This window comes from Dicentrarchus labrax, unplaced genomic scaffold (assembly GCF_905237075.1).
Source record: "Dicentrarchus labrax unplaced genomic scaffold, dlabrax2021, whole genome shotgun sequence".
NCBI lineage: Eukaryota > Metazoa > Chordata > Actinopteri > Moronidae > Dicentrarchus > Dicentrarchus labrax.
Window position 1 is genome coordinate 5,643,273 of NW_026136712.1, and position 22,747 is coordinate 5,666,019.

The following is a 22,747-nucleotide window of genomic DNA, read 5'->3' on the forward strand; positions in this document are numbered from 1 at the left end:
TCAGTCAGTCTAACTGTTCGTTCACAGCGGTTAAAACAATTATTAATGAACATTGCCTTCTGTGGAAATTAATGAGCTTTATTACTCATTCAATTACTTTTGATTTTCCTTTTCAGGCATTTCAACAATCAATCAGTTTCTGTTGTCACCTATTCAGTACATATCCATCATCAGTCATCTGTGCCTCCAGATGTATGGATAAACTAATGTATGTTATGTTTCCAGGAGGCAAATGAGCTTTGTTAGCTAGTTCACTGCATGAAGTAACATTAATACGTTTAATACATGATGTGGTTGAGTCTGATTACCGTTTAGGATGCTGATGTCAGTTGTCGGGTGTGAAGTAACCTAAACCTCGACACATGCCCACTGGCACACCCTCGAGCGGTTGCAGTAACTTGGCTTCCAGCTTCTAACCCCCCAAAAGTTATGAAAGATTCATCACATATAACGCTTCACTTAACACTGCTACCTACACCTTGTGGCATCAAACTTTTACACCCCTGAGCAGCATCTCTTCTTGCCAAGGTATGTCACCGTTTCTCACTCTTTCTCTGTTCTCCAGCCCTCTGAGATTTTATTCCCCCTCGTCTTGCTCTCTTTCTCTCTCTCTCTCTCTCTCTCTCTCGTATTCGCCTTCTCCCTAAAGGACTGGCGTTATTAATTACAACAGAGGAATAGAAGAAAGAAAGAGGGGCAATGTGAAACTTCCGTTAGATTCATCTCTGTTAGCTCTGACCCAGATACAGTTGGGATTGGCACCGGCTGGCTTTTGTGTCTCTTTATGTGTGCGTGTGTGTTAATAGATGAAGAACAGCTATGTTAGGAATGTCTAACTGCTTTGCATATACACACACACTTATGTTTTTGGATGTCTGTATGTCTTGTGTGTGTGTGTGTGTGTGTGTGTGTGTGTTGGCACTGGGGTAAACAATGTGTGAGGCAATGATCCCATTATCCCTGTCTTGTTGGTGACTGCTGGCCGTGTACTGACAACAGAGATTAACACCACAACATAGGAAATGACTTTGTTTACCCACCTCAAGGTGATGAGGATTTATGAATCTACATGGAAAATACAACAGTCACATTGTCCACATCAGCTGCAGACTCCATTATCTGCACTCTTTTTGCAATTGTGAAAACCATTATGTATGAAACTGAAGTTTAAAGTCCTATTCTGTTTTTTTCACTGACTGACCTGAGATACAGAGACTTAACTCAATATTTACATATGTTTAGGTGGACTAAAAAAGGTTAAAATGGTTGGAAAACTTTGTGAATCTCAAAGTAAATCTGACCTGCATTTGGGATTTCTATGGTTTCTATGATGAAGTCTACAATCCTAAATGTATGACTGTGTAATGTATTCCAATTAGGTTTAATATGAGCAGATGTTTTCATCCTGTAATTCAATCAGTCTGTAAATTAGTCAGTTCATCACTTGTTTTATTACTTGTCAAGTCAGTGTACATATCTGTGATAACCCTTTAATGTTCTGCTCAACTGTTAGGTAGAGGACATTCTTTATATAACTTATTGAAAAATGTGTTTAACTCAACCTGACTGAGCCATCTGTACCACTCAGTTTAGGTATGCTGTGCTAATAAAGTCCACTAGATGTCACAGTGTCTTTATCAGTTCACCTCCTTACAGGAAGTTTGCAACAAAAGGTCAGTCCAGACATGAGGACCTTGGTTGAATTTTTAAAGGTAAGCTTTTTTTTTTTTTTTTTACATATTACTGGACAGAATTATGTAACTTCATTGAGTATTTGTTTGCTATGGTAAAGGTAGTGAAGCTAGCTAATGTAAACAAAATTGACAATTTGTAATAAAATAAAAAACGTTTTATCATTAATTGTTGTAATATGAAACATTTACTGTAATATTTTTTTTTTTGCTTGACCAAAACGGTTTGAATTTAGTGGTAGTGATACTAAGATAATACATCTACAGTTTTTATGTAATCACTGTTGTCAATATCATATTTGATGTCATTCGATTGTATAATGGACAAAAAAAATGTAATCCGTATGATTTTTCATACTTACTTTTACCATGGAATTATGTCTCAACTTTTTTGTAGATGCCTGTACTAAAAAAGGGTCTTAAGGGTCTTTAAAAGAGCAATTACAAATAATAATAATAATAATAATAATAATAATAATAATAATCTATCCAGCAAACAAGTTACAGGGATAAATACTGAAAGCTCCATGTATTACATAATATGCTTGTTATTTGATTAAGCTATTATCACAGAAGTCAGTTAAAGGTACTGTGTGGATTGTATGACCACTAGCAGCACTATGGATCAATGTATTTAAAACAGGGTTCTAGTTTTGTTAGTATTTTGTGCACAAGGACGCGCTGTCCTGCTGATGGTTTCCCACTATTCCACTGATGGACAGTTGGTGGTGATAAGCTGCCATGAAATGTAACAATGTGCCAGAAAATACCAGAAAGAAAAGGACTGCTGGTAAGCAAACCTGAATGTAAACAACGTTACTCATTCTCTGCAAATGTTCAAGGATATTCAAATTCAAGGATACACACAATGTGTTTTGGTGAGCAATAGGTAATGTAAATATAACTTTCTTTGTTTGTTTAATAAAAGCGCTCCACAGGGCACCTTTAAGGTTGTGCTTCGATTGCAGTGACTGGCTGTGTGCAGGCCTGCTTGGTAACATACAGAAGCCATAAGTGGTGAAACAGCAGGGAAGAGCTGTTGTTGGACTCTGAGTGGGAGGATGATTTATAGAAAGCAGTAGGAATCACTGCAGGTCCAGTATGGGCTGCACTTGAAAATTAACCAGTACAAAATATGTGGTCCCACTATTTCTGCCTGGCACCACTGGCAATCAGCACTTAAATATGTGAGTTTCCAAAGCAACATGAGACCACCAACAGAGGCGGGGGGGTAGAAGAAGTTATAGTCAGTGGCCAAAAATAACAAATTCTATTCAACTTATTCAATTCAAGGATAACAGTCTTACCAAGGAACAGAAACTAGCTTATTTTGTCCGTTCACATGTATTCCCTGATAAGATGACTGTTTGGGGTGAGATGCGATGAGAGAGTGTTGTGGTAGAGTTAATTCATGTGGGGGCTGACCCAGACAGAGCTGCCTGGGCTACAGTGATGATCTGTTCAGCCTGTTTGGGAAGTCAAGGGCCATCTGTTAACATGGCAGAGCCACAATTCTCTGACTGACTTAAAGGAGGAGTGCTAGAACAAGCACACGATATAACTCCTATACTCCATACACAAAGCTAACAACTAATATAACAAGGCATTGTCACAGCACAGTCACAGAAAAGGCTGCAGAAAAATAAAAGGTTACATAAGTTCTCTCCTCTGTTTACATACTTTGTCGGTTGCTTTCTCTGTTCCTAGCTTTCCTTGATCTGTCTGTTTGTTTCTAATACCTTCATTAGCCTCTCTTCCTTTTCATCCTCTCCGTGTTTACTAGCTCTCCCTGCCCTGGTGTTAAACAGCACAACAAAAAATTCTCATAAATGTTTGTATATTTAGTTATCATTATAATGTGTCCCATGGCTCCAATTCTGCAGTGTAGTGTAAACTGAAACAACCTTTACACAACTAAACAACTTTTATCTAGTGTTAAAGGCTGACATCGGCAGGGGAACAGCTCTCACGTGGTTTATATGATGTGGATGTAAACAACCTCAAATTATTGCTAAAAGCTGGTACTTGATGGTTTCAGTTCAAATACTCTTGCTGTGGAGACCAGAGACAACAACTGTTTGCTATTTACTTACTACACTTGAAGACCTTACAAGGTTGCATCTTTTAATTGTTTGTTGAACCCTGTCTCCTAGAAATTACCTTTATATACTACCAATTTAAAACAAATACACTTGGAGGAACCATAATGATGCTGCACAGTTCAGTACCATATCAAAGCCTGGTTGTTAATGCTAACCCTAACCCTAACTCCTAGCCACTGACGTAATCCTACCAACTCCACACACACAAGCAGAACACCATCATAATACATAAAAAGCCCACACACACTGTTGAAAATACTGAACTGATGGGACATTACATTTTTATGTACTGTTATTTCTTACAGGCTGTCATTTATTGTGCACTGTTCAGCTTTAACAGTGCAGTCTGACACACTGACAGGCACACCTCTTCTCTGTGTTATATTATAGTAATGTCATAAACCAACTAGGCCTACCCATGGTGGATTAAATAAACATAAAGTAGGGAAAGATTGAGATCTGGTTTAACATTTAGTTTAGCCAAAACCACTATCTTTCCCTAACCTAAATCAAAGTGTTTTTGTTGCATAAAAACTAACCACACTCGGAAAACCAGGATCTGGTGGTGTGTTTTGCACGCCCACCATCCACCCTGACCACTCGCAAAACAACATCGGTGCAGTACAAGAATGTGGCACTTCATTCCTTTTAAAAGAAATATTCAAACTGAACACAATCCTGGCACCAATTACACACACAAAACTTAAATGGCAAGACTAATTAGTAGTATATGGAGAAACGGGGTTGGTTTGGTAGGATGAATTGTCACCTAAGTACGGTTACTTGCTCAAAGCCACGGCACATCATGGGTGTCCGTGTGGATAATTCATATTTGATTTAACGCAGTTATTTAATCTCACAAATATACAAAGTTCAAATACTAGTATAGTAATACTATATCAAGTTTTTTGAGTGACGCTGCTACTACTGACACTGCTACTGCTGACACTGCTACTGCTGCACACACAGGCTATAGACTAGTGCACACTGAGAATATCATTACCCTGATACAAGATGCTGTCTGTCAAAATATACAGCATGCCATCTCTCTGATAGCTCACTGAGGGCGGAACAGGGAGGAAATCATATGAAACTATATTTACAATTTGAAGCATACATTGTGTGCACTGTACTGTAGCTTCTTCTGATGTGTCTGTCACAAGTAGCTGACTCTTACTGCACACTGCATGACTCAACACAACAAGTCTACTCAAACAGGGAGACACACATTGAACCTGGAGGGAACTAGTGCCGTCCTCTGTATGTGTGTGTGTTTGTGTGTGATAGTTCATGCATGTCAGCCTCTGTGTGTGGTGGAGATTCTCTTTATGTCTACACATTTTACCCTAATTTCCTTCAACCTCTTAAACGTATCTTTTCTTCAGTCCCAGTATATAGATGTGTGTGTGTTTGTGATCCAGAGTGGGTCTTGGGAGTCTTTTGGAGCCAGTTCAAGTCCACTCACAAGTCTTCGTAACCAAAGCCAGGATGTAAGTGTTTCAGGTCCCTAAAGGTGACATTTGAAATCAGACTGCTTTCCTTTCAAAGCTTTGTTGATAGTGATATTCAGGGCCGGGTTACACTATAAACTAAGTGGTTGGAACAGCATGTTGTACGACCACTTTGGAAATCAAAAGGCTTTATACCTGTTCTGAACGTGAAGAGAGAAGTTCAAACCCAGCTTTCTGTCTCGCCTCTGAACAGCTGTGTGTGAATGTCAAACTGCCGCTTTCAGAAAGTTACAAAAGTGGTCTCAGACCCCCAAATCCAAAGCCTGAAAGGTGTGTGTGTGGGGGGAGGAGGTTTCCAAAGTATATATTAAAGAGTAGATTGACCACTTTAGCCATGCTAGTGGCATGGGATGGTACTGTCAGTCTGTCCTTAGGTGAGTCAATCGTCTATTGGATTGGTACAGACATTCATGTTCCCCAGAGGATAAGCCAATAGACTTTGGTGATCCCTTGACTTTCATTCTAGAGCCCTCACTCGGTTGAAATTTTCTATTTTTAGTAGACTGCTTGACAACTTTTTGTTAGATAATCAATACAATCATATTGTTAAAAAAAAAAAAAAAAAAAAAACTAATTTGAGTGGAAAAACTGTTCAAAGTTTGCCACTTCCATCAACCTTTTCTAATGAGAAACTTCAAAAATGAACAATAAAGTCATTGAAGTTGAACTCTCCCTTCCACCCATATGTATCTCTTCTCCTCTTCTCCTCAGTCAAAATCTTAATGCAGCTCCTCCATCATCTCCTCTCCTCTCTTTGTCCCTCTCCTCCTTCCAGACTCTCCAGTGCAGTGCAAGCTAAAGATAAGAGTCCACACACTCACACACTGTGCGTGACACGAACGCACACCCACACCTTATTCTCTGAGTACTGACCACCCAACAAAAACACACACACACACACACACACACACACACACACACACACACACACACACACACACGTGACTAACTATGTGGACGCTGTATTCTATGTGTGTTTTGTGTCCTTGGCACTTCTGTAATTACCTTTGGGTAAAAATATCAAAATACTGCAAGCACTCATGAAATGCTGCAACAAAGGGGTGTAGGGGTCCTGCTCGCCTCTCAGACAGCCATCCAGACTGAGAGGAGAGGGGATTTGGGGATGAGAGCTGCTCCTGCATATTTTACAACCTGTTCGGCAACCATCTGCTCCCTGACACACTCACATATGCACACACACACACACACACACACACACACACACACACACACACACACACACACACAAGAATACAATGTAGCACAGTCAAGCCTACCTTCCAGGAATGTGTGCCGATTTAACAGACATTGGACCTGGTAATATATGTGCAAACAAAGGCATAACCACAAGCATAAACACACAAACTTTCATACTGCAGAGTTAGGGAAAGGGTTGTCATTATCTAATACGCCTCTCAGCAGCTCACACCTATCATAACAATACCTTAAACAGATTGCCATGGGAACACAGCAAACCAGTCGGAGCGGTCAGACTTTACTCAGATGACCTTTATGCCCAACAAGAGCCAACTGCGGTTAACAAACCTGCTGTGGTCTCGCTTAATAACAGCTTGTACTGCTGTGACCTTTGGACACACTGTGTTGTAGTAAATCAGCCATTTGGTTGAGATACATTTATGCAGTTTGGCAAGAACCCTAAATCTATTTTAGATCATGACTCAATAACAATATCCTACTGATTCACATCTGAGGAACTAGAAATAGATTGTTTTCCACCAAAGAAACTATTTAAGCCATATTTGCCAGTGAAACAAGCTATTTTGAGCCCAGGCTGTGGAGACTTTGTTGCAGTTTAATTTATTGTGATTACATTTACATATTTTGGCACTGTGTCTTAAATTAAGCTTTTAAGTCAAGCACAGACTCAATGGGAAAATAGCAGAATGTTTTTGATTGAATCTGTGGTCCAATGCCCTTTAATGGAGGCCAGTGACCTTTAATAGAGGACGTTATTCGAGAATGTTAGCAACAGAGAGAATCTGTTCATTCACCATGGCACCCGTTGTACAGTCTGATCAAATCCTCTGATCTCTCTGGTTCTGATCTATTGTAACAGCTGTGAGCTGCAATTATACGAGACGAGAGAGAGAGAGATACACAGCAAGTTGGTCAAGTTTAAAGAATAATTCTATGTTATCAGAACTTGGGCCTTATTATTAGAGCTTTGGCCGTCATTCCTATTGGCAATAATAACCTTATACAGGCAAGAAACACAAGTCGGTCAGATAATCAGAAAGGTTAGCAAACTTATCTGGAAGATGAAACATCCCTTGTTTACAGACCTGCCCGGTTCCACTTTCTTTACCTACAAAACTTACTATAGCTGTTGGCCTTAGAGCCATACTAATAGTTAGAAATTTTGAATATGTATTCATGTCCTCCTCAGGATGAATTGTAAGAACTTTAGTGATTCCTTAAAATGGTGTATGTCATTGACTGTTGAGTCTCATAGTATTTTATGATCTCCCCATTGAACTTTTAATCCACCCCTATCATCAGGTAAACATTTTAACAGGTCCTATACTTTGGTCTATGACCAAATCCCTGTCAGTCCGTACTAACCAGCAAATCTTAGCTTGCTAACACGCTAGACTAAGATGGTTAGATCAAAGTATCACTGTGCCTGAGTAGAATCTCACTCTAGGCTCTGAGGATGGCAATGTCAGTCTGTCAGTCAGTCCACCACTTCATTTCAAACTGAAATATCTCAACAATTACTGAATGGATTGCCAGTGCATTTTGTGCAGACATTCATGGTGTCAAGAGAATGAACTCCAATGACTTTGGTGATCTTTTTATCTAGAGCCACCAACAGGTCAAACTTTTCACTTACTCTAGGAAATATCTCAGAATTTACTGGATGGACTGTTACAAAATTTGGTTATTCCTGGTTTTATCCCTTGTGTTTTCCTCTTTACTTTGTCCAACACTATGGTTTATGACCAAATACCTGCAAAACTAAACTGCACTTTGTGTTTAGTGCTCATTAGAACATGTCAGCATGCTAACATGCTAAACTAAGGTCTGTACAGAAGTAGGATCAAAGATTTAGTCTTGTTACAACCTGCCTGACAGTCTTACTGCTAATGTCTCTTGCCTTGTCACACGTTATATATGATCTCACCGTGTTTAAAGATCTCGGCAGTTACTTTGGCGAGCACAATATTATCACAATCAAGAGAAAAGATGGCTATCACAATGAAAACAAGGCCCAAAATGAAATAAACTGGAATTATTATTTCAATACCTATTGAACGAATTACAATGAGGCTACAGTACCCTCTCCCTGTCTCACCATGTCTCCATCTCAGTTTCCCTGCCAACCTAAGTAAACAACAGTCTTCTTCTTTTGTGGCAGTGGTTGTGCAGCAGTGCAGTGCTGTGGACGGTGGATGGATCGCGGACGGTGTGGAAGAGCTGTGAAAGACAAAGCCACGACAGAGAAAACAGGTAACAGCATGTCCAGCGGACTGAAGGCTGATGGGAGAGAGGCAGGGGGGCGGGGACGCGGGATGGGGCCCTACCTCCCGTGATCATTGAACTTAGAACCCTAGCCACCATGGTGGGTGGTCGTGGTCGGTGGTGGTGGTGGGGGGTTTAAAGGGACACACAGAACATGCTGGAAACTCTGTACCTTTCAATGTGCCTTCAGAGAGGGCCCAACTCACCCCCGGAACCAATAAATCTAGAGGAATGAGACCGTGTTAGTCAGGGAGAAGCAGAAGAAAGCAAGGAAGGAAGATGAAGAGTTAGAAACAGGAGAGAGTTAAAGAGAGAGAAAGAGGGAAAGAGGGATGGAGTAAGGCCAGAAGGAAGTGATGAAAGATTAAGCTGGTTTATGTTCCTACGTCTTTCCAGTGATTCTGAGTCCAGTTCTTTGGATTGACACTTTTATGTTTTGTAACAATCAGGAAGCCGATGACTCTCAAACCAAAGCAGATGTTACAACCACCTTACATATCGCATTCTGTTGAGATACACCAGTAAGTTGTCTCCTTCTATGCGCAACCTTGACTTTTTGTGTTGTTATGTTGCTAATAAACCAACATCTAGCCATTTTTTAAATCCTCATTAGTACTCTGTATGAAAAAAGGTTTCCTGGCAAAAAATACTAAGCCAGAAAAAAACTTTCCAACCAAAAGTGAGATAAGAAAAAAACAAAACCAGGGAAACTGAATGTAGAAATATGAAAGGTTTTGTGTGAATTCGAGAAGAAGGGACACCCCTCTCGAGATATAAAGTGTACATGTGTTCAGACTGAGTGTGCGGCGGTCTGGGAGAAGTTCTCGATTGGTCAGATACCCTTGGCAGACGCCTCCTGAAAAAGGAAGATCAATTTCAATCTGTATTTCTCAAGACTTGGACGGAAACATTCCTATAGTCAAATGAAAATTATCATGTCATATCGACGGCAGAGGGATTTTTTTTTCAGCTTTAAGAAACCAATGGTGTCCACTGCTCCTTGTAGAAATTTAAAAAGAAATTGCCTTTTGGATTTAAATAGGCACAAAATTCACAAAAAGTATAACACTAGCAGATGCTAGGGCTTGTGTTTTTACGAGAAGGAGGCAGTGGAAAGAATAAAAACCAAACCAAGCAGTTTGTAACCAACTCCTATACAGCCGGAGGGGAGGGGGAACAGGCAGGGAATCAGCTAACTCCTACAAATCTCACCCAAAGCTACGGTAAAAACTAACTACTTTTCTTCCAGATTTGTGTCTATCCCTGCCCCTGCGGCTGTACTACACCACATGCAGAAGAGGGGAAGGGAGGGGGGTCGTCTTGTTTAGGGCGATTAAATGATCAAAAACTCCCCCTCCCTCTAGCTCTGTATACCACCACCATGCAAGCCCCGTCTGTCAGCACTCACTGGGCATGCTCCAAGGGGCCATCCCAAGCACGGCGTCTACGGTAGACCAGGCAAGGTAAGGGAGAAGGGAAAGGTGGGGGAGGGTTGCTAATACCAGCGGTCAGCTGTTTGCTAGCTCTGCAAACTGGTCGATTATGGAAGCTTTTCTTAACATCCAGCTTGATCAATTTAATGCTGGGGTTGAAGAAGAGCCTCCACAGTCCAGAGTCTGCAGAGCCAGAATAGGTGACCACCGGACTGCAACAAAAACTAGCCTGAGGGCCTACAAGGAAAGGAAAAAGGGAGGGTTCTATCGCAGAGTAGCAACTGTAGTTGGTACTAGCTCACTAATTGCGTTCTTCCGGATTCGGCCAAACCAAATCAAAAAGCAAAAAGCAAAAAAAAAAATTAAAAAAAGGCTCAGGCTCAAATCAAGCAGGACTCAGAAAGATGTGGAAAGACTACCGACCAGCCAGCTCCTTCTCCTTACTCCGTCTCTTTTTCTCCAAGCGTTTCAGTCTCTTCTCCTCCCTGCGCTTGGCCTCTTCGGCCTCCTGGTGGCGCCGGCACTTGTGGAAGTTCTCCACCACCACGCCCACGAACATGTTGAGCACGAAGAAGGCCACAATCAGCAGGAAAGAGATGAAGTACAGCAGCATCCACGGGTTGTAGTTTGTTATCGGCTGAAACAGACACAGAATACGTTTACAGCAGAAGCCTTCTTCAACTGTGTGCATGCGCTCATAAATGACTGCTAACAGATATTATTAGTACATATTTTTGCGTGAATGGCCACAAATGATTTTCCCTTAGCTATAGCCAAATGATATGTGCTCTGGACATATTTTACATGTGTGTACATGTGGGTTTCTGTGTAGAAATATGTGCATATGTTTGAATGTATTTACCTGTTTGTCAACTCCTACAGCATCTAGTCCGTTATACATAATATCCACCCAGCCATCTTTTGATGCCAGAACAAACAGAGACATCAAAGCCTGAGACAGAGTAAGAGAAGAAGGGGTAAAACAGAAATACTACACTATAGGGATTACAAAAACTTAATATTGAAGCAGTTCCACAAAACATTTATGTATTTATTGATCGGGAAGCATTTCTGAAGCCTCACCTGTCCCAGGTTGTCAAAGTTGTACTTGTGTCTAGCCCATTTGTAGCCTGCCTGCCAACAGTCCGTCTTGTTGAAAATGTTACTGACATCTTCTCCTTGACAAGCAAAGAACTTCCCCTTGAAGAGCTGGGGAGAAAAACACCGACATGCCCTTTATTTAAATGATTAATGCTGAGGGAAAGCATTTACATACATACAATGAAATATGTATATATTTCATATGTTGTATATTTGCAGAAGAGTCAAGATCTTTGTCCAGTAACTCTACTCAACAATCCATATTATCCAGTTGTTTTTTTGTTGTTGTTGCTTTTAATTGTAGAGCTCTAGTTGGGCGACATCTCTGTATGACATTCTTTTATTAATAAAGAGTGTGTTGGTTTCCAGCGGCAGACCGCCGTCTTTTGGCTGCAGTGAGACCAGCTAGAAGTTCACGCCTGCAGTTGAAGTTCCACTCAACAGTGCTGAGAGGTAGCACTGTTCATGACGACAGGGAGGTGTCTCCTCAACAGGGTGGAAAAACAGCAGAAACACTTTTCCAGAAGCGTTTAACGTCCTAACAGAGTCACATTAGCTGGTTTTCTTTGAGTTAAGCTAAGCTAACTGGCTGCTGGCTGTAGCTGTATATTTACTGTATAGGCCTGAGTTTGGTATCGATCTTCTCATCTAACTCTCGGCAAAATAAGCATATGTGCCCGAAATGTCTAACTATTCCTGTAATGTGTTTTTTTTATACTTTTTATACTCTCTGACCCCTTAAGCTTTTTAAAAAGATATCAGACACAAATAATAAGTTAAAGGTATCTTTCGTCCAGAACAAGACTTGGCAAACTGTCCCGTCAGGCTGTGTGAGCACCCTGGTTTCAGGTTATAAAATGTTAGATTTAGACAGTAGCTGGATCAGTACAAAATACAGCAGTGGCTAATTGGTATAACATATATCACAAGAAATTGTGGGTTGCTGAATGGCCACACTTGTATTAGCAACATTTCCAACACCGGAGGTTATGGACTGTGCAGAGAATTCCATGGATGCCTTTTAACGTGTGACAGCTTCCAATTACTGCCTCATGGTATCGTCATAGCCATTAACCCTTCATGACACTACTTTTGTGCACAGATGGTTTATGGACATAAGCATGCTAGATAGACAGGAGCCTGAACTGCACCAAGGGCAAAGAGCTCATTGGTCGAGATTAGTCCTTGGGCTGTTAGCCATGAAATCCTTATTGTGACCAGATAAGCATACTTAAGTGTCCTAGAGTGTGAGTTATAACATGGAGAGTGCATGGAAAAGCTATTTTTCTGCAAAGAATCTGTGATGTATGTACAAACAAGATGGGACAGGGGACAGTGAATAATTGTGGGAATATTTGTCACATGTCAAACTGTTGCAGCGTGGTAGGAGGAGGGTAATGTTTCTGTGCCACGGCCGGCTAGACTGCGGTCTCACTGCCTCTTTGTTTTCTCATTATTTTCTCCATCCCTTCTCCTCACCCTTCCTTTCTCACCTGTACTCCCAAGATGCCAAAGATAATGAAGAAGGCGCAGCAGATGACCACGATGTTGCCGATAGGCTTCAGCGATGACATCAGGGTCTCTACCACCAGCTTCAGCCCCGGAGCTCTGCTGATCACACTGGAACACAGCGTAATAATAGGATATTAGTGTAATGTGTGTTTGAGTGTGTATGTTTGTGCAGGTCACTAACAGTACAGCTCATACCAGATGGAGCAGGGTTGCCCGCAGCGTTCCAACCCACAACCCCCACGCACCCCTAGGCCCTCACCCTGTCTGCACACACACACACACACACACACACACAAATAAACCCTTTCTTTTTTCTTATTTCTTTTACCACAGTCAGAAACTTTTTCCTCATTTGCACACATTTCAGAACTTTTCAAACCAAAAACACTTGTTGGCTTAAAGACAAAATCACTTTCATCTGTTCCTGCTTTTCTTTCTTTTTCTCTCTTTCACACCTCTTTCTGCTTCCTTTCAATTCTGCAGTCAAGGAAACAGACACATCTAATTAAGCCAATGGACTGATGAGGATGTTTAATTAGTGCCAGCATGGCACCCAGCACCGCACTGCAGCTGAGCTTCTCCGACGGGGTAAAACACAAACACACATACACACACCTGCCAATGCGCACACACACTTGTCTGCCTAGGCTTTCACACAGGAAACATGAAAAGGCCTAAAAGAGGAAAACGATATTTTACAGGCAAAGGTGACAGTCTCTTCTGCCTTTGTCTTTTAGTCTTGTCGTGTCTCTGTATGTTTTGTATGTTTTCCCAGTTGAGTAAAGAAAGAGTCAATAACGCATTATGAGACGACATGAGAAAATAAAAGGCCAGGGCTGAACAAGGCCACTGATCGATAGCCCTGATCAGAGAGGCTACACGTCATCACTTCACCTCACTGCCCCTCTTAATGTTCTATTGAAAATGGGGTGTAGTACCACTGCTGACCTATAGAGAGTACTATTGTTCAAGAGCTACATCTGCATGTGTCTGCTTTCAGGTTTGAGAACATAGGGCACAGATCTTCAGTCCACTTTCAGTCTGTTTGTCTGGAGAGGTGTTTACCTCTCTATTTATTATGACACAGAAAACACTGCAAGGGTCAGATGTTTTTAAAGGCTCAATTATTTGCTCATTTGAATTTTTCTCCCTAGATATGGGCAAACTTGCCATCCTTTCATTGGTGCGCGTCAGGGTGAGAATGTTTTTGTCCAGTGGCCAAATGGCTAGTGAATGTTTGACCAGCCGTTCAATAGATTACCATTGGTGTTGTGCTTGCATATTTTACCAGCATATGTGCCCTGCTCTCTAAAGACTTTCGAGAGTTAAAATGTGAGGGGATGAAGAAAAACTAGCTTGAGAAAAAAACATCATAAAAGTGAAGCAAGAAAGAAAGAAAAATATGCAACTTGTTGGAGAAGTCAGTGAGTTTTCAGATCTCATCAAGGGCAGAGAAAGCACTGTTTACAGCCGCTACCCGGCTCAGTCCCTCAGATCCCACATTACCTTCAAAAAAAGATGTTTCCACACATTGCTGCTTTGCATATGAAAACCCCAAGCCAACCTCTCTATCTCTTTACATCATGTTCTCCTTTTGAGCTCCACTCCGACAAGTGAAAAGGCTTATTAAGGAGGGGAACGGAGTAGAGACGAGCTTCTTATTATGAGTCAATACACTCTGATGATGCGGTACGTGAAGGACACACACTGCGATGGGCTCCTCTCTCCACAAAGTCTATTTGCATATGACACGAAGTTAAAAAAAAGGATGAGGAGGAGCTGGATGGAGGGAGCCAGAGGGAGAGAAAAGTTAGCTCTCGCTTCTTCTAATCTAGCACTCTGCATAATTTCATAGCCGTTCACAGCGTGTCCTTGTTTTGTGTGCTACACAAAGGAGCAAGAAGGATGCACAGCACCTGCACACATGCACCACCAGTCTCTCTCTCCACCACCAGCATATCCCTCATGCTTAGGAAAAAGAACAACAAGCAAGGCAATAAGTGGCAGGCATGTTCCCACAGTGCAAACACTGGGTGTAATTAAGAGACGTGAGGAGATAGAAATAGGGAATAGAGGGAGGAGAGGAGGGCTGGCGAGTTGCAGGGGTATAGAGGGAATAAAAAATGAGGCAGCTGCTATTTTATCGCTTTTTTTGGTCTAAACTTTGTTCCTGGCTGCGTAAAACTTCTTTCCCGCTCTCCTCTCTTTCAACCTACAGCTGTCCTTCCACTTCAGCTGTCAAACTATACCACTCGCTGTTCTTGTGCCCGTTGGCAAAAGTGAGTGAAATGCTAATGTAAACTGTAAGCTGATGAATTCAGGCGCCGCACAAACACAATATAAACGTCTTGAAGAATGGTAATTATGAGCTGAGTTAATTGGCCAACGTCAGCGCTGTCACACACAAGGCGTGAGGGTCAAAAAAGCGTACGCACATTGTGAGAAAGCACATAAACTACCCAATGGAAGCCTTGGGATAATTACATCACCGTCAAGTGACGGATGAGCTCAAAGGCTGTGCCGACAGGGGTCAACCACAGGAGGGGAATTGTCAATAAACAGACCTGTTGGCCAGCCGCGACCCCACAAAGCTGTTAAGATCATTCTGCTGTGTGGCAGGTACAATTAATGGATACACCCCTGTGGTGTGGAGGGGTTGGGGTTTCTGGGCTGCAGCTTGAATTGTCGATGAGGTGTAGGTGGTGTTGTGCTGACATAAAAGTGCCATTGGGTGACACAGGGTACTAACTCCTGGGCTTCCCCGAGGCCGGCCCTCAGCTCAGGTTGTGGGCTTGATGAATGGCCGCAGAGATGTGTGTGTGTGTGTGTGTGTGTGTGTGTGTCCTGTTAAACAAAGCTGATGCATCATTCTGTCAGGCACACGGACGAACACACATGCTCGTCCACCCCTGTGGACGCTCCCTTGTGCAATGTAATGCCAGTCATTAATATCTCTAATGAGAAACGAGCACACAAACACATTCACACACACAAAGTCACCAGCCTTGCTGCGATAGTACACACACACATGTAGCAAGCGACTCAAGAATATGATGATGCTGCTGCCTGTGTGAACCCCCACGTGCCCTGCACTGCCAGAGGGGGAAACACAGGCAAGCTCATATTTAATGCAAACAGCCGGTGAGAGCGAGTCTGCCGCAATCAGACTGGAGTGACAACAAGCTGATATGGAAACTCACACAGAAGCACTATGGGTGACAAAGCTGTGTCTGCCTGGTGTGGTATGTTTGACAGACATCATTTTGGAGAATTTAGGAAGAAAACTTTTTTTTAACTTTATAGCTCTGAGCTTTTACTCATGAAAATGTCAGAGGAATATATTCTTAGGGAAATTACTGACTTATTATGTAGCCAGTAAATATGCATGTCTTTATCTACATCTAACAAACAGTTAGTTTAGTTATGTTTTCTTAAGAAGCTTGGGTTTAACTTGATCTGTTTACACAGAAATTAGACTATTAGCCAGAATTAAACTATTTGGGCAGTTGATTAGTAATGAATTCCACTAATGATGAAGAATGAATAAAATTTAGGTTACCAACTTTCTGTTTTGTTTACTGACTTTATAAATCAGGAGCAGAGCTTATACTAATATAGGTCTGTTTTCATGTTTTGATAGTCACAAAACGTCATCTTGAGCTGTGTATTGGCAATAATCTAGTGATACTATACTGCGAGACGTGGACAGGTCGGTTCTGAAGCCGGTTTCTTTCTTAGCAAGTCTAAATGTTGGCAAATAGGAGTGGTCCCTCACAGACGACAGCAGAAAACAGAACCTGGCAAACCTTACCAGTTGAGGGTGAGAGACAGAGACTGAGGCTGTACCTCCCTTTAGGCCTCAATATCTTATCAAGCCATTTTTGTATTCATCATGAAGAAGTGAAACTAAAATAAATAGGCTATAGATTGATTGAGATTGTGATGTAAGGCATCAACAATCTAGTTTTGTAGAGACTGTGATATTTAATGGCCTCTTACTTCTGTTTCCAAACTTCACAGTTATGCAGTCAATAATGGCTATGCTGATTGGACGAATTACTTCACGGGGCTCTTCCTTGAGTGACATATTTTAAACAATGCAACTGAGTTGTGAGTAGTTAAAAAGTCTGATTTTGATTAAGTTAGTTTTTGGCTTCTGTTTACAATTGCAAATGCATTATAATCACCATTTTGAAACCTGTGTAGAATCTTTAATGCAGTATTTTGTTTAAATGGTACAAATGGAGAAATTCATAGGCTATTTACAGTCTGGCTGTAGTCCACAGGGCATTTCAACCTGACTATAGATTTTTAGAGCCAATGTACGGGGTATTTGAGTTTAGGATTCTGTGCTCACTGGTCTAGCTCGGTAGCTCTCTTGGCCTACTTCCCACAAAGTTTCAAACTGGCTACTACTTAAATAAGTGACCATTTTAAAAGTGTATTGTATATTTCTATACCACTTTTTTTCAGAGGCAGTTTTAGATGCAACAACTAGTCACCAGCCTAATACATCTGGTCAAAATAGGTAACTAACAAACATTTATTATTTTAATAAATAGATTTGGTTTATGTTATTAAGTTTTGCAGAAGCACTGCAGTGCCAACTCCAACTCCACAAATGCTGTGTTCCCAAACAGTTCTTTGTTCACTACTTAAACGGAAATAATAATTCCACTCTGTGTTGACCAGACTGAATTATCTCAGAGTTTAAAGTACATGCAGTACCCTATCACCAAGCCATGCAGTACACCAACAGCAGCACACTAATAGTTTAATAGGCTATATCCTTTAATGCTGTGCTCCTCCTTTTGGATTGAAAGTTAATAACTACCTTAAAAATGATTTTATAGTATTACTTTCTCGTAACTCCATCTGCAGCCACAGGGGATGAGAGAGCCAAGCCACCAAGCTCAGCTTTTTCCTCTTTCTTTTTACGCCCTCTCCTGTTTCTCCTTCACTTTTTCTCTCTGCCATTTTTAATTTTTCTCAAACTGAAGATATCCCTCCCTCGAGAAGTGGTTGCCCTTTGCTCCCGAGAATATTTCTCCCCAAACTTAAAATTTGTCCAATTTCCTCCCATAATTGCTACATATTTTCTAATCTGACTTTAAAACCCTTCCGTACTCGACATTAATACAGCCTCAGCCGCAATGCCCTCTGGGGATTAAATAAGGGAGGGCAAACAGCAGAATGACTTAGAGACAGAAGATTCAGCAGCAGTTAGAGTCAGGTACCCTTTTTAAGTGCTCACTTTGTCACCGCTGCACCAGATCTAATTAGAAAGGCCCTCGTTTGACAACCAGTGGCACCAAACCAAATTCTGAAGTATGTTGAAGTACGCTGTGTCCTAGCACTTACTTGCAGGAGCTGAGAGTCTATGTTCATTTATAGGAGAGAAGTTATTATCGTTTCTACTCTCTTTCTCAGTTTTCAGTGCCACAGCAATCCTCATGTCAACTTACACAAAAAGGATTAATTTGAGTACATACAGTGACATATAGGCTGCGTTTCATTAGTAGTTCCACTTCCCCTCGTTCACTTCCTCTCAGCCCTTGGTATGACGTAACAGCATACGTCGCACGGAGGCCACTTGGAGCGCAGAGGGAAAGTGGGCGGGGGGGAGCGGGGGATTTAAATGAAACGCACTTGCCCTTACTCGGCGTTATAGCGGCAATGACGTAAACTGCAATGCATTGTGGGTGATATCCACCTCGGAGTGACCATCGTTGTTCACTCGCTCCCTCAGCCCTCCAAGGGTCCATCTCACCAAGTTCACTTCAGTTTTCCAGACAATTGGAACGACACTTATGATGGCGGCGGGGATTCCCCCGATGGCAAGTGCCGAGGGCAAGTGAACGAGGGCATGTTGAACGACTAATGAAACGCAGCCATACAGATTTAAATTTGTGAATTTGGCCCAAATTAAGTGAATGAGACCCAATATTAATAAACTGGAATCATCCTTAACACACGTATCAAACTATGCACACAAATGTGTAGACTACCTGTCTTGCTAAGACTGTAAAAACCACCACTCCTCATTGATTGCTGCTTGTTATAAAACTCTGTTATAGTATTCTTGAGCATAGGTCAGCATAGCACATAGTGGATAAAACACAACCTCTGCATCATTTCACTCTGGTCCAACTAATCTATTGATTTGCCTGCTGTGTGACAGAAATATACGGAAGCCCTGAGAAAAATTTAAAAAAGTCTGATTCAAGTTTTTATCTCTTATGTTTATGACTTCAGAACAGGTGAAAAATGGTTGTGCCACAATAATTTTCCTTATTTTTGTGAAAACTGGTGAAATTACAAGTTTTGGCAGGTGGAAAAAGGTTCTTATTGTTGTAATACTCACTTTTGCCACAAGAGGCTGAAGTGCACCACTACCCCTGTTTCTAAATAGGACTAAAAGCATTCATGTTTTTTTTCTAGGTTTCTTGGAATTTCTCCATGCACTCTAAACACAAAGTATGTATATTGTTTGTTAGCAAGTCATGTAACATTACTGTCATGTCTTTCTTTTGGCTAGAAATGTATTGTCATTGCCGATTAATTTTGGAGTCTGACCGAATCTCAGCTGGGTTTCGTTTGATGTCACACGAACAGTGTGAGCACTCAGGTCGTGGCTTACGGATCGGACCGTACGTTGTGAACACATAAATCGTGAGCTTTGGCTTCATATCGCATGTACAGTAGGAGTAGAAATTAAACAATATCTGTTCACAGATGAAAAAAACTTATATTATCCTGGCAAAACCCCTTTTTCTCACCTTTTTGGAAGTGATAAACACAAGAGAGAAAACAATTTAGATCAGACTCAGCCTCTCAGGGCTTCCGTAGAAGAATGTACATAGAAAAACAAAGAGTGTCCTTACAAATATACCCAAACATAGTGTCAAATTATACAGTACAAAATCACTACCTACTAAGTACACTTCCCTAAGTATAACAGTATGAACTCAATAAAGAAAGTAATACTTTTTGAAGGCAGGGAGAGCGAAATAAGTCTTAGCACAAGATTTCACTTTTATGTTAAAGGTAAAAGTTAAAACAGAATGACAGAAAAGATCAGTGGTGTTTATTAGGAAAATTTGGCAGAATGAAAATTAATATTTGATTTTCCTGCTTTTCCTGCGAACTGTGATAAATATTCAAGGGAGGGCAAAAACTTGAGAGCTCACCTTCACGAGATGAAACACCGAGCATGTGGCTGTTAGCCAAGTCGAGCATGAAGCCACACGCATGCAAATGGTACACATGCAAACACACATACACTGAGGCTAAAACTAAAGAAGTGCGCATGCGTAAAAACAAAAAGACACACATTGTTCATCGTCTCTGTCACACACACAAACACACACATATTTGGAGATGTAAGTAAAAACACAGCCTCCAAATTGGTGATTTCCGCCTTATTTCCGCTCAAATAAACATAACTGAGCGACTGTGTACACGCTGACAATATCACACGCATGAATGCACACTAAAATAAATGCCTGCACATACAAAAATACACACACATCTCCCAAAAGTTCCCAAAGGTGGTACATGTCAGAGCTGAGAGAAAGCTCTGTTTGTTTCCACCTCCTTATTAAAACAATACATCCACACCAGGAGCTTTTATCATCCTCTGACACTGGGAAATGGAGAGGTTTAAACCTATAAGATTGGGTTTGTACCCAAGACTTTATTTTATGATTCCTATCAACAGTTTCAGGGGTGGTTGTCTTTCTTCTCAGCGTGTTTTGTTTGTCCACACATTTCGGCAGTCCCTGGGAGAGACACTTACCGTAGTGGCCTCAGGGTCCTCAGCAGCCTCAGAACTCTGAGCATTCCCAGGATCTTGGTACCAGAGTTGGAGATGAGAAACACGAGAATGTCGATGACAGAAATCGTCACCAACATCCCATCCAGAACGTTCCAGCTGCTCTTCAGGTAGGCCTTCTCCCCGAAACACCAGCCCAGAGCTACAATCTGGACACATATAAGGACACAGAGGCATGGTACATGAACATATATCAGAGTGCAGTTAGTGTACTGAGCAGACGACACAATGGGTAAAACTGCTGTGGTGCCGATCTTGTTGGGATACATTTAAAATGTAATATTAACTCCAAATGTGAGTGGTATAAAATGATACAAGAATCAGTAATTCAATATCTAATTTTTTGTGTGCGTGTTTGCAGATTTGTTTGTTATGAAGCCATCTTCTGTATTTGTTAGGAGTTGATGCTTAACGTCCTGTATGCACAGCTTATTGACTTTGCAGAGCGATTGTTTACTCAGAACTTGGCAGCGAAGATCATAAAAGCTGCAAGCGCTTTCCAAACCTAATTTCTAATTCCATAGGTTCCACTCATCATTTATTCTGCCCATAAAGCAATTTGCATTCCAGAAAATAATAGAGACTGGCTGGCTTTGTGCTTTTTACCTCAAACTTATTAAATCAGTGCAGGACGACTATTTTTGCTTTCATGCATTTCTAAACACCTAATGTAACTGAAAAGATGAGAGAGTAAGGGAGAGCGGGGGATGGATAGATTTACATTAGTCGATGCTAATCAATGCATAACAGTACATACTGTATATGAATAATGTGGCAGGGGAACCATCAAAGAGGCTGATCAAAACTTATCAACAGAGAAAGGTCACTGAGAGAGTCCTGACAGCCTCGACTGACTCTTCAAGTACTTCATTGTTATGCTTAAAAGTTTGAGTTAATAACACTTTACCAGAGTATTTCCATTTTCCATACATTATTATTTTATGGCACTAATTTCAAAGTCATCTATGTTATAGTAAATAATGTAACAGCCATCGGATAACTGTCGGTAGCAGAATAACAAAAACAACATTAAAATCCATCCGGTAGCTGCGCCTTCTTACCGGGACGAAAGAATTAGGGGATTGTTGAAAGACGGACCTTTTCTTGTGGAACACAGGGTGTCACTTACCAGTACGCTGTTGCATATGCTAACTGTATTAGCTGTATTCGCACTAGTATCTCATAAGAAAGGGGGGGTTTAAACACTACTAATGCAGGAGTGGAGGAACCAGTGGCTCACAGCCTCAATGGAGGCCAGCTGATTTACAGCGGCTCCGACCAGGACTCTGACTCTAGGGAAGAAGACACGGTGGGTTCAGGCAGGGACATGAAAGGAATGAGACAGAGGAAGAGGAGCGAGTTTGAAGTGAGTTAATTTGTAAGAAGCTGTTAGCATTATACCTCCATCGTATCTAAGTCTGCGACTATTTGTTTTTGTGAAGTTATTTGTTGCGTGTTTTGAATGATGAGACTTATGCGATGTTATACCATGTTGAAAATTAAGTAAATGTTCCATCTCCTTGCTGGTTGTTCTGACACATTCAGGTTCATTACCGCTTTTTTAACAGGCGACTGTTAAAATCTGTATATTTAAATAATTTAATTAATATACATAAAGGTGTGTCGACTAGTCAACTATTGGCTTTATCTAACGACTACTAGTCGAGTAGGAAAATCTTTAAATGGGGGCAGCAAAATGTCCTACCTAAAGCATCAAAAGTACTCCATGTGACTGATATATTGTGATTACATTATTATTAATACTGTTGTATTAATTTTGCAGCATTTACTGTTGTAGCTGGTTTAGCTGTAGTTTAGCTGTGGTTGGTTTTAATTTTGTCCAGTGGTTCCCAAACTAGAGGTTTGCCCCCCCCCTTCAAAGGCTCACAGGATGCATCCATCAACGGGGCAGGAAAGAAGAAATATACAAAGTTCTGCTGCGCATGTTTCTTTGGACTTTTATCTAATCTTTGATTTTTTGTGAAATGTCACAAGCCAAAAAGGTCAGGAACCACTGGTTTAAACTTTTCAGTGTATTATGTAAACTGATCATGTTTTTTCTTATCTTTAAATCTTTCTC

General features: G+C 41.1%; 1 protein-coding gene across 16 annotated transcripts in view; it reads right to left on the reverse strand.

Annotated features, from left to right (window-relative positions):
* The window catches only part of cacna1g (calcium channel, voltage-dependent, T type, alpha 1G subunit), a 243,457-nt gene that overhangs the window by 33,641 nt on the left and 187,069 nt on the right, over positions 1-22,747 (reverse strand). For 9 of the 16 annotated variants that reach the window (XM_051417967.1, XM_051417966.1, XM_051417960.1 and 6 more), the window contains 6 exons: positions 20,632-20,816; positions 12,815-12,941; positions 11,304-11,429; positions 11,083-11,172; positions 10,665-10,857; positions 8,960-9,010 (listed from right to left, as the gene is read on the reverse strand). In XM_051417967.1, the coding sequence (XP_051273927.1) occupies positions 8,960-9,010; positions 10,665-10,857; positions 11,083-11,172; positions 11,304-11,429; positions 12,815-12,941; positions 20,632-20,816 (772 nt within the window). Of the gene's footprint in view, positions 1-8,959; positions 9,011-10,643; positions 10,858-11,082; positions 11,173-11,303; positions 11,430-12,814; positions 12,942-20,631; positions 20,817-22,747 lie in introns of all 16 variants that reach the window. The other 7 variants (XM_051417968.1, XM_051417974.1, XM_051417963.1 and 4 more) reach the window with 2 other exon arrangements.